Source organism: Dendrobates tinctorius, unplaced genomic scaffold (assembly GCF_039654945.1).
Source record: "Dendrobates tinctorius isolate UK_male_01 unplaced genomic scaffold, ASM3965494v1 ptg000008l, whole genome shotgun sequence".
In the NCBI taxonomy this organism is placed as follows: Eukaryota; Metazoa; Chordata; class Amphibia; order Anura; family Dendrobatidae; genus Dendrobates; species Dendrobates tinctorius.
In genome coordinates, this window is record NW_027361676.1 from 64,838,953 (window position 1) to 64,853,725 (window position 14,773).

The 14,773-nt window shown below is 45.0% G+C and overlaps 1 protein-coding gene across 10 annotated transcripts in view; it reads left to right on the top strand.

The window, feature by feature from the left end:
• The window catches only part of TENM3 (teneurin transmembrane protein 3), a 1,679,324-nt gene that overhangs the window by 1,182,313 nt on the left and 482,238 nt on the right, over positions 1-14,773 (top strand). For all 10 annotated transcript variants that reach the window (XM_073577886.1, XM_073577891.1, XM_073577894.1 and 7 more), the window contains one exon: positions 7,554-7,619. In XM_073577886.1, coding sequence (XP_073433987.1) covers positions 7,554-7,619 — 66 coding nt within the window. The remainder of the gene's footprint in view (positions 1-7,553; positions 7,620-14,773) is intronic.

Genomic DNA, 14,773 nt, shown 5'->3' on the forward strand with positions numbered 1-14,773 from the left:
CGTGAAGTGAAGGGGCATGGAACCAGTTAGTCTAATTCATGACAAGCTGTGCAAGATGGAATAAGATTTGTGGTGGGGCACACACAGATGCGCCAGCCACATGTTAAACACTCCTGCTTTATTAAAAGTAGTAAATGAATCGGGAGCGTCTGACTCCTCCACGCCTCCTCATAACCATTATGAAAATCGACCTCTGTCTTGTAGGGATCTTTTGCAGCTTATTTTTCACTCATTCATTTATTTTCTATAACTAAGTCTTTGGGAAATAGTTAAAAAATTAACATATCAAGAGCATGCAGTGCTTGGGAAACAAATGAAGGTCCAAACAATTCACCAGAATTGTGTAAAAATGCCAGAAAAAACAGACTTTTTGTAATATGCCTATTGAATTACAGCTGACATATGGTCACCATGTAATTTTGCCCTATTAAACAGCAAAAAAATAACAGAAAAAAGGCAGCAAAAATCAATGTGTGTGAAACCTCCCGTACACCAAACATATGTCTGGCAGCAGACACTTTCTTTTCAGTAGTTTGCATGACGCAGATTTCCCACTCCACCAAGGTACTGCGGTGCAATTACATAATAATTTTGCGACGTATTGAAAAGTCACAATGATGAATTAGTCTCATAAAACATCTAGATAACCAAAACCATATGTAATGAAAAGAAAAATAAATAAAAAAACAAGTGAATGTAAAAAAAAATTCGAAAATTATGTAGAGAATAAGGCACAAATGAAAAAGTCACTATTAAAACTAATTTTATTCTGAAAAAATTCATGATTATTTTTTTTTCATAGGATGTGAGGAACACCAGACTTTGGACTTGTTATCATGTTGTGTTTTTGATGCATTTTTTCTAGGATTTTTTTTTCGCGCAGCACTTTACAGTAAATGAGATTTCTAAAATCTCATTCACACTGTTTATTTTTCCTTGCAGATTTGTACCTATGATGCATTTTTTGTTTAAATGCATCATTTCAGTTGTTTTTGAGATCAAAATGCGAAAGCAGCAAAAACACACCAAAAAGGCATAAAAAATACGCTAAATTTCTGCTGCGGATTTTTGCCAATAGTCTGCATTTTTCATGTGAAAAAAGTGCATCTAAATAGCTACATGTGAACATGCCCTCACAATGACTGATGCTTTTTTATTGGATTACTATGAATTACACAAAAATGACTGAAACGAGCCATCTGTATATACAGTATGTATATGCCTATGCTTAGCATGAAGGAAGGAGATTGTCTTTTGCCATTAAATAATGACATTTATCAGTGATCAAAACAAAAACAATAGAATGCATAGATATTAATAATGAATGTGTGAAATATGAAGAAAGGTCATCAATAATAGATGAGTGCTTTAAGCAATGAATTATTTATGACAATTAATAACTGATTGCTCACAACTATAAGCCGACATAAATGCTTATTAATATTCATTCTGAAATTAGCGTGGATTGTGACGGGTGGGCGATTTGTCATTTACTGATATGTGCTCACGTTGGGGCCGTACTATCGCTAAAACTGGTACGTCACATTACAGATTTCTACCTGACTCTTGAGACATTCTCGTGTGATACATCAGTAGATAATTTGTGGACTGTATGTGCTTGTTAGGCCTGGGTCACCCTAGCGTATGGGCCGTATTTAGAGTTTATGCTGCCCTAGGCACTTTTAGTGCTGCTCCCCCCCATTGGTGAGTATGACTAAGGCCGGGGTCAGACGTGCGAGAAACTCGCCTGAGTCTCTCATGTCAATACCCGGCACTGCCGCCTGCACTCGGACAGGAGTGTGCGGCTGCATGTATTTCTCGCATGTCTGATCCTGGCCTCATGCAGACACTGTCGTCAGTGACTTAAGCTACTTTCACATCAGCGATGATTGCCATTCGCGGCAGATCTGCAGTTTTTCTGCATCTGCCGCGTAACAGATCACTTACAGCAACACTGCGTTTGGCCTCATTCATTCCCTGTGGGACTTGCGGACATGTGCGGCACTTGCGGTTTTGCATCGATCTGGCAAATGCGGTACTTGCAGCAACAGGAAAAAAACGCTGCTAGCAGTGTTTTTTTGCCTCACCGCAAGTGCGGAACATGTCCGCAAGTCCCATAGGGAATGAATGAGGCCAGAAGGAAACACAGCATAGAGGTTGTCAGTGAAGAAAAGGACAGGGCTGCCACTAGGAATTTTGGGGCCCCATACTGGCAAAATTTTCGGGGCCCCCTTGAGACTCCGCCCAGGCTCCACCCCAGCCCTGCCTCCACCCCTCGAACTGTCCTCAGTCCCACCGCTTTCTCTTAGAAAAACTCCACTTCTCACCTATCACACATTAACAGTTCCCATCTAACACCAGATCACATACATAGCCAACAGCTTTTATTTTGGCCAAAAGATTTTTTCAACCGCCACCACAACACAGTAGACTCTTTTGGCCAGGCCCTACTCTACTCTAACCTATTAGACAATTGATAAAATATCCAATACAAGAGCTCGACTCACAGCTACACTGCTCATTACTGAGTTATAAAGCTGCGTCTGAACATGTGCTACACAGAGACAGGAGACCAGGAGTCACTCATGTCTGCGAGTGGGAAATAGAAGCTAATCTCTACCCGCTGAGAAATTAGAAGTTAGGCTGGTGAGGAGAATACTGGTAAAAAATGCCGGATACAAGTCACATAATCACACGTATCCCTCATTTACACAGGACAGACGCACACGCAACATACTGTGCGTCAGTGCACATCATGGGGAGCAGCATACAGTATATACACATGGACGGCCCAGATCCATATTTCCAGATACAGAATAACGGGTACAGTCTGAATAATCCCCTCAATACGAGTGTGTGGAGTTTTATTTTTGTGTGTCAAGGCAAGGCTAAGGCAGTGAAGGGTTAACCAGAGGGGTGTAGCAGCACTGCCTAAATAATGGAGGCTAGGGGGTTGGAGGTGCAGTGGTAGGCGATCTGTGGGTCTGTGCACATGGCGACACTACACACACCGGCTCTGCTATATTCCTGCGCCAGCCACACAAATAAATGGTCAAAGTCACTTCATGTAGATAAATGTACTCCACTCCTATCATCCTCACTACACCGCTAACCATCATACCCAGCTCTGCTACTCCGCTCCTATCACCCACACTACACCACTATCAGTCGTACCCAGCTCTGCTACTCCCATCCTTTCACCCACACTACACCGCTATCCATCATACCCAGCTCTGCTACTCCGCTCCTAACACACACACTACACCACTATCCGTCATACTAAGCTCTGCTACTCCACTACTATCACCCACACTACACCACTATCAGTCATACCCAGCTCTGCTACTCCCATCCTATCACCCACACTACACTGCTATCCATAATACCCAGCTCTGCTACTCCGCTCCTATCACCCACACTACACCACTATTAGTCATACCCAGCACAGCTGCGGAGGAGGCAGAGAAATGAATTTCTCCATCTCCTCCATTGCCAGGGTCAGCGTATATCGCACAGCAATTAGATGATATCCATGTGATGTGCGTTGTCTCACTCGCACTCATAGGCTTGAAAACGGCCAAGAAAAAAAACGCTGATGGGAGCTGCCCCACAGATGAATACTGGTCCGAGTCCTATGCAATGTTTTATCGCATAGCACTCCTCCGTATTCCTTGCTAGTGTGACCCCGGCCTTGTAGATATTACATACGAGTGTAAAAACACAATAAAGAAAACCTTCAACATGACGTTTCAGTATGACTGACTATATTAACTTGCAAATTGCCTCTTCAGAGAGGACTTGAACTCTATAGCGCCACCTGTTGGAAGCAGAGATCCTACAAGTCATTATCGACCCTTTAACGAGCTTTGCAGTATGACTTAGGATAAAAACCAAATCAGAATCTCAATTTGCAGATGCGATGTCTCAGGGTATTGCCCCTCATCAGTGCAAAGTATGAGAACTGATTTGGTTAGATGAGAGCCTCTGGACTTGGTTCTTTGGTTCCTTGTTAATGATAGGTTGCACTTACATGGATATTTAGCTTCGTGACGAGTGACGCGACTTATTATTGTAGTATTAACATTAAGTTAGGAGATGGATATTTTCGCAGTATGGGGGTGGAAGGTTACTTTTTCTGTAAGTCTGCCGCACTCACATACTGGAGAATGCCGCTACCCCATTATTACCATCAATATAATTAAAGTGAGCATTTTAAATTCTAATTAAACATATTCACTTAGAACCATTTACATAATCAAGTCACAAAATTAGATGTAAAATTAAACTGCTAATAAGTCGTTAACATTTTTTCAGCAAACAATATTTTTTTATTTAAATATAATTTGCATATTCAGGAAATTGGCTTATCTTACAAAACTCTTTTGGTAGTTAAGGTGTTAAAGGGGATTAGAAGTATAAACTATCCTTAAGATAGGTGATAACTTGTTAATCGGTGGTGGTCCAACCGCTAGCACCCCAACTGATCCCGAAAACAGTGTTCTACAAAGCCTTGTCTTAAAGAGCATACTGTATGTCAGCGGGTTTTTGCTCTGGAATCTGACATCAGCATAATGTAGAGATAGAAATCCTGATTCTAGTGATATGCCACTTACAGGACTGCTTGCTGTAGTTTGGATAGAGTCCCTGTTTTCTCTGTTGTAGATGTAGCGATCCTCAGAATGCTGTGTATAACCCCGCCCACACTTCTGATTGGCAGCTTCTGGTGTACACTATGAGTTTTCAGCAGACTGTCGATCAGTAGAGGGGGTGGGATTGGTCACCACTTGAGACATAGTCCTGTAGTGATAATCTCCTGCTGATAAAACACTGATTGCATTGAAACTACAACAAACAGGCTAATAAGTGACACATCCCTGGAATCGGGATGTCAGGCTCTATATTATGCTGCTCTCAGATTAAAAAGCAAAAACTTGCGGCAGATACACATTAATGGAGTAGTGGCTGAACTTACTCACCACGGCTTCATTCATACTTTACTGGGATGCCAAGGGCAGCAGAGTACAGTGCTGGGCTCTTTATTGGAGTCTTATTGTGAATGAAAGGTGCAGAAGAGCATGTCTGCCTATACCTTCCTCCCAGTGATCATCAAGATGAGAATGAGCCTATATTTTCCAGAAATGGGGCTGCTCTTGTCTATGGATTTTATATAGTATTGAAGCTAAGACCTATTAAAGTGAATAGTGCTAAACTGTAATACCAGAAAGAGCCTGTGGAGGAGAGTGGCACTATTTTCTGAAGTATAAGCATGAAACAATGCCTCAGCTGTAAATGGATCATTGCCATATTATTCTCCTGTACAAGAAGTATTTCTAAGTACAGTCATGGCCAAAAGTTTAGAGAATGACACAAATATTATATTTTCACATGATCTGCTGGCCTCTGGTTTTTATGTGTGTTTGTCAGATGTTTTTATCACATACAGAAATATAATTGCAATCATATTATGAGTAACAAAAGGTTATATTGACAGTTAGAATGAGTTAATGCAGCAAGTCAATATTTGCAGTGTTGACCCTTCTTCTTCAGGACCTCTGCAATTCTCCCTGGCATGCTCTCAATCAACTTCTGGGTCAAATCCTGACTGATAGCAGTCCATTCTTGCAAAATCAATGCTTTTATTTTGTCTGAATTTGAAGGTTTTTGCTTGTCCACCCGTCTCTTGATGATTGACCACAAGTTCTCAATGGGATTAAGATCTGGGGAGTTTCCAGGCCATGGTCCCAAAATCTCTGTTTTGTTCCCTGAGCCATTTAGTTATCACCTTTGCTTTATGGCAAGGTGCTCCATCATGTTGAAAAAGGCATTGTTGATCGACAAACTGCTCTTGGACAGTTGGGAGAAGTTGCTCTTGGAGGACATTCTGGTACCATTCTTTATTCATGGCTGTGTTTTTAGGCAAGACTGAGAGAGAGCCCATTCCCTTGGCTGAGAAGCCACCCCACACATGAATGGTTTCAGGATGCTTGACAGTTGGCATGAGACAAGACTGGTGGTAGCGCTCACCTGGTCTTCTCCGAATAAGCCGTTTTCCAGATGTCCCAAACAATCGAAAAGGGGATTCATCAGAGAAAATGACTTTACCCCAGTCCTCAGCAGTCCACTCCCTGTACCTCTTGCAGAATATCAGTCTGTCCGTGATGTTTTTCCTGGAGAGAAGTGGCTTCTTTGCTGCCCTCCTTGAGACCAGGCCTTGCTCCAAGAGTCTACGCCTCACAGTGCGTGCAGATGCACTCACACCTGCCTGCTGCCATTCCTGAGCAAGATATGCACTGCTGGTTGCCCGATCCCGCAGCTGAAACACTTTTAAGAGACGGTCCTGGAGCTTGCTGGTCTTTCTTGGGTGCCCTGGAGCCTTTTTGGCAACAAGGGAACCTCTCTCCTTGAAGTTCTTGATGATGCGATAGATTGTTGACTGAGGTGCAATCTTTCTAGCTGCGATACTGTTCCCTGTTAGGCCATTTTTGTGCAGTGCAATGATGACTGCACATGTTTCTTTAGAGATAACCATGGTTAACAGAAGAGAAACAATGATGCCAAGCACCAGCCTCCTTTTAAAGTGTCCAGTGGTGTCATTCTTACTTAATCATGACAGATTGATCTCCAGCCCTGTCCTCATCAACACCCACACCTGTGTTAATGGAGCAATCACTGAAACGATGTTAGCTGGTCCTTTTAAGGCAGGGCTGCAATGATGTTGAAATGTGTTTTGGGGGATAAAGTTCATTTTCTAGGCAAATATTGACTTTGCAAGTAATTGCTGTTAAGCTGATCACTCTTTATAACATTCTGGAGTATATGCAAATTGCCATTAGAAAAAATGAAGCAGTAGACTTTGTAAAAATTAATATTTGTGTCATTCTCAAAACTTTTGGCCATGACTGTAGTCTGAAATGTCCAGTGTGTGGCCAGATGTATTAGTCTTCAGTGACCGGACCAGGAACAGATAGAAATGCCTCCGGTCTCAGTGTGTTGTAGAGGCTGTCTAGTCTATGTATGTCCTGTAGCTGGCAGCTTGAGTTATTGTACGATGCCCATTTAATGCATGGGGGTATTTCTAATCTTCATTGATAGCCATGTCTATTAGCTTCTACAGAAAGCGGTCTGGTTCGCCGTTATTATTTCCATTTACTTGTATTTTTGCTTCCTGTTGTGTGACAGGGTCGGAATATTCTGTTGGGTTCCTGTGGGAATGACATTGCTCCGGAGCTGTAATCCTGTGCTCTCACATTGTGCCCTGCAGCTGTAATCTGCATAAATTCATTCCTTTGACCCATGCTTAGCATAAATGTGTTCTGCACCGGACTGCACAGTGGCTCCGGATATTTCTTATGTAAATCCCATGCCCTAGAGATGCGTCGCCCGCTATTTGGCGTACATGGATCCCCATCACCTGGGAGCGGAGAGTGCTGTTCAGGCTTAGTGCAGAGCTCACACTTGGGATAATGTTAGACAGCTGTAATTTTTACTGTTTTGCTATTTTTGCTTTTATTTGATGTTCAGCTCCTGAATTTTCTTTTCTTTGCTTATTTTAGATTTGTTGCAGTGCAAGCAGCCGGCCACACACAGTCGCAACCTAAAATGTGAAAACGGCTTTCTGGGTAGGTCTCTCTGGTTCCTCTCTGTGCTGGTTCTAAAAATGCTTAGCATTGATACAGTCTCTTGTCATATGGTTTGTGGGGTTCTACAGACGGCCTTCATCAGGACTAGTGATGAGCGAGATTTAGTTTTCGTCGCCTCAGATGCGTGATTTGCGACTGCTAGACAGCTTGAATACATGTGTGTATTGCTTGTTTGTTAGGGAATTCCCACATGTATTCAGCCTGTCTACAAGTCGCAAATCATGCAGCTGAGGTGACGAAAACTAAATCTCCGAGCACGCCAAAATACTCAGAGGACACCCGAGCAATGAGTATACTCGCTCATCACTAATCAGGACCGATGCCTTAAAATGAATGCACTCCCGTTATGGTATGTCCATAGGAGTTTGATTTTCAGTGGATTTTTATTACATTTCCTGCATTTTGGATTCCCGCGTACGGAAACTTTGCTTTATTCTCCACCCCCATATTTTCTGGATGAAAATACGCAACAGTATTCTGCTGTTTTTATTGCATTTTTGCCGCTTTTTTTATGGTCTATTCTCTTTTTTAAGCGATTTTTGAGTGGATTTGATGCAGATTTTTTATGCGGGCTGCAATTCCAAACTTGAAAACGTGTTTGCAATAAAATATGCAAATGAAGTCTTTTAAATTCAGGTGAAGCCGCAACTTTTTTCAAACAGAAGACGTTTCAGAAAACTACTGAGGGTACGTGCAGACAATCCTTAAACGCTGCAGGTTGGACGTTACGTACTTGTGCAGTGTCCCACCCGCAAGGTCCAGATGTTACAGCCAAGTGGATGGGATTTCAAGAAATCCCATGCCCACTATGCGTCCAGAGACGCCCGTGGCTCACCTGCAGAGACAGACATGCGGTGCGTCTTTCCAGCCCACAGCATGTCTATTTATTTTGCGCAAGATACATTTCACTCGTACAGTGTATTGGACACGGTGAATCCGCATGGTTCATTGAACACATGCGGATTCACCTGCGTTCAATAGACGGCAGCGCTTTGAACACAGTGGACATGTGCTGCGTCCAAAGTGTTTCCAACTTTTGAAAGTCTGCACATACCCTTAGTGTTTATGCGATGGTTTTAGGAGCCAGCGTTTTTTTAGCAGGTTTTTCTATGGCGTTTGCGACATCTTTTATCTAGTCGCTTATTTCACTCTATTGAATAATGAAGAAAATGGCGTCTTACGGGCATCTTTTGAGCCATCCCATTGACTAGTAAAGTTGATATAAAGTAGAAGAAACCACCAGAAGAGTAGACATGCCACTTCTTTTAACCATGTGATGTATTTCAGATCCTAAAATGGTTAAAAGACATTCAAAGGTTTGAACTTGTGCACAGCAAGTCATAGTTACCTAGAAATATGTATGTTCATTCTTTTGATCATTTTAATTTTTAGGTTTTTCGGGTAGTTTCCAAGGTGAAATTCACCTGCAAAGGACTTTATGTGCATATACCCTAATGGAGGAGCAACTCTTGACCTGGTTTCCTCTAGAAAACTGATAGGGCCAGCTTCATGAAAGTGGTGGTGAAAAGTCTTTGAAAAGTCAGAAAATCTAGGTGTAACTTAACTACATTTTGCAACTCTTGGTGTTTTCAACGCTAGTTTTTCCCAGTTTTGTCACAATGGGCAGGATGGGGGTGCAACGGCGACGTAAAGTCACAGCTCATCTAATTTATTAGCAGCTGTTGTGTTCCATTTACCAGAAATATCACTGGAATGAGATTACTGATGTAGTGCTCAGAGGCGCATGCCACTCATCAGACGCCCCAGAATCAGCAAGAGGCGTGCACCTCTTCATGACTCCGGAGCGTCTGACTCCAGTACACTTCCTCATCAAGACCTGCATGAACAATTCTAATCTAGACAAATCATAGCAATAGTTTTTAACTGTCTGAAAAATAACTCTGAGCGCACATACTGTCACATGTCCCAACATTCAGTTATGTGAAAAAGTGTTTGTCCCCTTCCTGATTTCCTATTCTTTTGTATGTTTGTCAAACTTAAATGTTTCAGATCACTAAATAAATTTAAATATTAGACAAAGATAACAAGTAAACACAAAATGCAGTTTTTAAATGAAGGTCTTTATTATTAAGGGAAAAAGAAAACCAAACCCACAGGGCCCTGTGTGAAAAAGTGATTGCCCCTTAAACTTAATAAATGGTGGGGTTACCATTAGTAGCAACAACTGCAATAAAGCGTTTGCGTTAACTGGCAATGAGTCTTTTACAATACTCTGAAGGAATTTTTGCCCACTCATCCTTGCAGAATTGTTGTAATTCAGCCACACTAGAGGGTTTCCGAGCATGAACTGCCGTTTTAAAGTCATGCCACAGCATCTCAATAGGATTGGTGCTGTGTGGCAGCCATTGTTGCTGTGGTTTTGTACTGGTGGAGCGGTCTGGAGACTCTGGGCCATCTGCTCTGCTGGTGCATTGCCGCTGTGGCAGTAGTCGGCACACAGCTCCGCTCCGTTAGGGCGGTAGGACCCGCTTTGAGGTTTGCCGTGACGTGGCAGTGGGCTTCATATAGTCTGATCAGAATGTTGAATGTTAAACTATGAACCTCATGTTCAGTATAAATGATAATATATAAATTTTTGCCAAGTGGCATTGTTATGCGAGGCTTAGGTCGAAGGAGGCTGACAAAACCCGGGCCCCTGCGGAGTCCCTCAAACTAGGGAAAACCCTGTCTGACCCTCAACCCAGGGTTTTTGCTAAAGGTGCAAATGCCTGAGCCTCCAGCCTCTCCTTATCTCCTGCTCAGCCCTAAGCTGAACCCTCCACCCTCCACCCAGTGAGTTGTCAAACCACCAAAACCCACACAGTAATGACATACAGGGAGAACTCAAACCACACCGCGCCGCAACCACACAGGACAATACTATAATGTGAACAGGGCAAAACAAAGCACAAATATAGGAAGACGAAAAGGTAACAACGGATCATATGACACCAGCTATGAATTTCTCTCTCTAACACCTCCACTCCAGACCGGAACCACTTGGCACAAAACACAAGCTATAATCGGCGACGCCCACAGGCCAGCACGACTATTTAAAGACCGTGGGCGTGACCAAACATCCCACCTGATTTCCAGCTAGATTAACGCCAGATAACCTGAGTAAAATCAAGCCGGCGCCACTGAGGCTATAGTGGACGGAGATGGAACTACCGCTGCCTGCCGGACGCTGTGGTGTGAACAGCGTCCGACATGACAGTACCCAGTCTTCTACGAGGGACCCCAGGGCCCTCAAGACTCATAGGACCCGGCTTGTCCGGATGACGGCGGTGAAAGGAACTGACCAGCCGCTCCGCATGTATGTCTGAGGCTGGAACCCAAGACCTCTCCTCCGGACCATACCCCCGCCAGTGCACCAAATACTGAAGAGTACGGCGCAGTACTCGAGAGTCCACCACTTTGGAGACTTCAAACTCTAAATTGCCATCCACCATGACTGGAGGTGGCATCGGCGTCGTGTCCACAGAGCCTACCACCTTTTTCAATAAAGACCTGTGAAACACGTTGTGTATCTTGTATACCGCAGGAAGCTCCAACCGAAAAGCAACCGGGTTTATGATGGCAGCAATCTTAAAAGGGCCAATAAACCTTGGACCCAATTTCAATGATGGAATTTTGAGTTTTATGTTTTTAGTAGCTAACCACACCCAATCACCCACACACAGGTCCGGACCTGGCACGCGTCTAGAGTCAGCCACACGTTTGTATCTTGCACTCATGCTCAGCAATCGCTGTTTCAAACTCCTCCAGACCGATGATAGTTGAACTCCTAACCGGTCCTCCTCTGGGACGCCCCCAGAGCCCCCCTGATGCAAGGTACAAAATTGAGGATGGTGCCCATAAACACAAAAGAACGGAGACTCTCCCGATGATTCTTGGCGGTGATTATTTAATGCGAACTCGGCCAAGGGAAGGAACGTCGATCACTCCTCTTGGTTGTCAGACACAAAACATCGCAAATACTGCTCCAGATTTTGGTTCATGCGCTCAGTTTGACCATTTGACTGCGGATGAAACGCCGACGAATGAGACAACTTGATCCCCAATCGTGAGCAAAAAGCTTTCCAAAACTTCGCCACAAACTGGGTACCCCTATCAGACACTATGTCCGACGGAACTCCGTGCAGTCTGACCACCTCCTGCACAAAGACCTGAGCCAACGTCTTCGCGTTGGGCAAGGAAGGCAACGACACAAAATGCGCCATCTTCGAAAATCGATCAACCACCACCAGGATGACCGTGTTCCCCGCCGAGGCAGGCAAGTCTGTGATAAAGTCCATGGAGATTTCTGTCCATGGCCTACTAGGTATCCCCAGAGGCTGTAGAGTGCCAGCAGGACAGGTTCTGGGCGACTTGGCCCTGGCGCACGTGATGCAAGCTGTCACGTAGGAAACCACATCCTGCCGGATTTTTGGCCACCAGAAGCGGCGTGATACCAGTTCCAAGGTGCCCCTAACCCCTGGATGACCGGCCAGGACCGAGTCGTGGTGTTCCCCCAACACTTTAAGACGAAGATGAAGGGGTACGAACGACTTATTAGCGGGAAGTCCTGGTGGTACCTCCTCCTGGGCCTCGGCAATCTCCGCCTCTACCTCAGTCGTGAGAGCCGAAACCACTACACCTTCCTGGAGGATGGGTACCGGATCTTCCCGAGGTTCTCCCCCCGGAAAACACCTGGACAAGGCAAGGCATCCGCCTTGGTGTTTTTCGCCCCAGGACGGTAAGTCACCAGAAAGTTAAAACGTGTAAAAAACAATGCCCAGCGAGCCTGCCTGGGAGACAGACGCTTGGCCGACTCCAGATAGAGCAGGTTTTTATGGTCGGTGATGACTGTGACCTGGTGGGCCGCCCCCTCCAAGAAGTGTCGCCATTCCTCAAAAGCCAATTTGATGGCCAACAACTCCCTGTTGCCGATGTCGTAATTCCGTTCGGCCGGCGACAGCTTCTTGGAGAAGTAGGCGCATGGACGCAAATTGCTCAAGGACGAGCCCTGTGACAGTACTGCCCCCACTCCCACCTCAGACGCATCGACCTCCACCGTAAAAGGTTTAGATTCGTCCGATTGCACCAGAATGGGGGCTGAAGCAAAACGGTTCTTCAGAAGCTCAAATGCACGCACCGCATCCTCAGACCAGATAGCGAGATTGGTACCTTTTTTCGTCATGTCCGTGAGCGGTTTGGCTATAGTAGAGAAATTCTTAATAAACTTCCTATAATAGTTGGCAAACCCAAGGAACCGCTGGAGCGCCTTTAGATTACCAGGCCGTTCCCATCGCAGCACCGTTTGCACCTTCGCGGCATCCATTTTAAACCCTGCGGCGGACACAATATATCCCAAAAAAGGCAACTTTTGAACAAAAAACACGCATTTTTCAAGCTTAGCATAGAGTTTATTCTCACGGAGCAGCTGTAACACCTGCCTGACATGCTCTAAATGAGTGTCCTGGTCGCTCGAATAAATAAGGATATCATCCAGGTACACAATCACAAATTTCCCCAGCACATGAGCAAATACATCATTTATGAAATGTTGGAACACAGCAGGCGCGGTTGTCAACCCAAATGGCATAACTAGGCTTTCAAAATGACCCTCAGGGGTATTAAATGCCGTCTTCCACTCATCCCCCTGACGGACCCTTATGAGGTTATATGCCCCCCTGAGGTCAAGTTTGGAAAACCACTTCGCACCAGCCACCTGGTTGAACAAATCAGGGATCAGAGGCATCGGGTAGGGATCACGGACCGTAATCTGGTTTAACTCCCGGAAATCCAGACACGGGCGTAACCCCCCATCTTTCTTCTTAATAAAGAAAAACCCCGCTGCTACAGGTGAGGATGAAGGCCGGATGTGCCCTTTACTTAAACTCTCCGAAATGTAGTCCTTAAGAGCTTGTCTCTCCGGACCAGAAATACTAAACATCCTCGCCTTTGGCAATTTAGCCCCGGGTTTTAACCTAATTTGACAGTCATAGGCTCGATGTGGAGGTAGTTCTGAGCAACCCCTCTCAGAGAATACGTCCGCAAAATCCAGCAATGCCTCCGGAAGGCTGGACTTCACGGCGGACACACATGTGGCCAAGCAATTTTCCTGGCAGAAACTGCTCCACTGGACTATGTCCTGGGTTCTCCAGTCAATCACCGGGTTGTGCTTAGACAACCATGGGAAACCCAGGACTATTTGTGCTGGGAGATTATTGAGTACCTTACATGTAACCCACTCAGAATGTAGGACCCCAATGTGGAGTTTAACCTCAGCTACAAACTCAGTAATCTCCCCCTGTGGGAGGGGAGCGGCATTAATGGTAACCACGCGAATAGGATGAGGGAGTTTTTCGATCTTGAAACCTGCCATGCGTGCAAACTCCTCATCCATGAGATTGGTGGCTGAACCGCTATCCACAAACACTGATATTAGTAGCTCTCTGCCCGCAATATTAACCCTGGCAGGGAGCATACATTGAGATACCATCATGGAGGATATGCATACGCTCAGTTGGGCCTCCTCCATACCCTCTGAGCTTACCAGTTTTCCGCCGGTGCGACTTTCTTTGGTAGCACAGGACAAGCATTTACATAATGAACTCTTTTACCACAGTAAAAACATGCTCCATGCTTCCTGAACCCAGGAACGCGACGCTGCACATGTGATACCCCAGCGATTTGCATAGGTTCCGTGGGCTCCTCTGCAGCAACCACACTGGCACCCCTGCTTTCCCCCAGAGGCAGCGTCTCCTGCGCCCCTTGACGCAAACGGCGATCAATACGGATAACCAAACTCATGGCAGATTCTAACGAAGCAGGAGTCTCATACATCAGGAGGGCCTGTTTAACTCTTTCTGAGACCCCATGAATAAACTGACTCCGCAGCGCTGGGTCGTTCCACTGTGTGTCTACTGCCCAACGGCGAAATTCTGAACAATAGTCTTCCGCCATACGTTCCCCCTGACGGAGGGCGCGGATCTTAGATTCTGCTAAAGCCAATCTGTCGGGGTCATCATAAATGAGCCCGAGTGCTGAAAAAACATTCTCAACCGAATGAAATGTTGCAGAGTCGGCTGGTAAGGAAAACGCCCATGCTTGGGGGTCCCCACTCAGTAATGATAACACCAGACCCA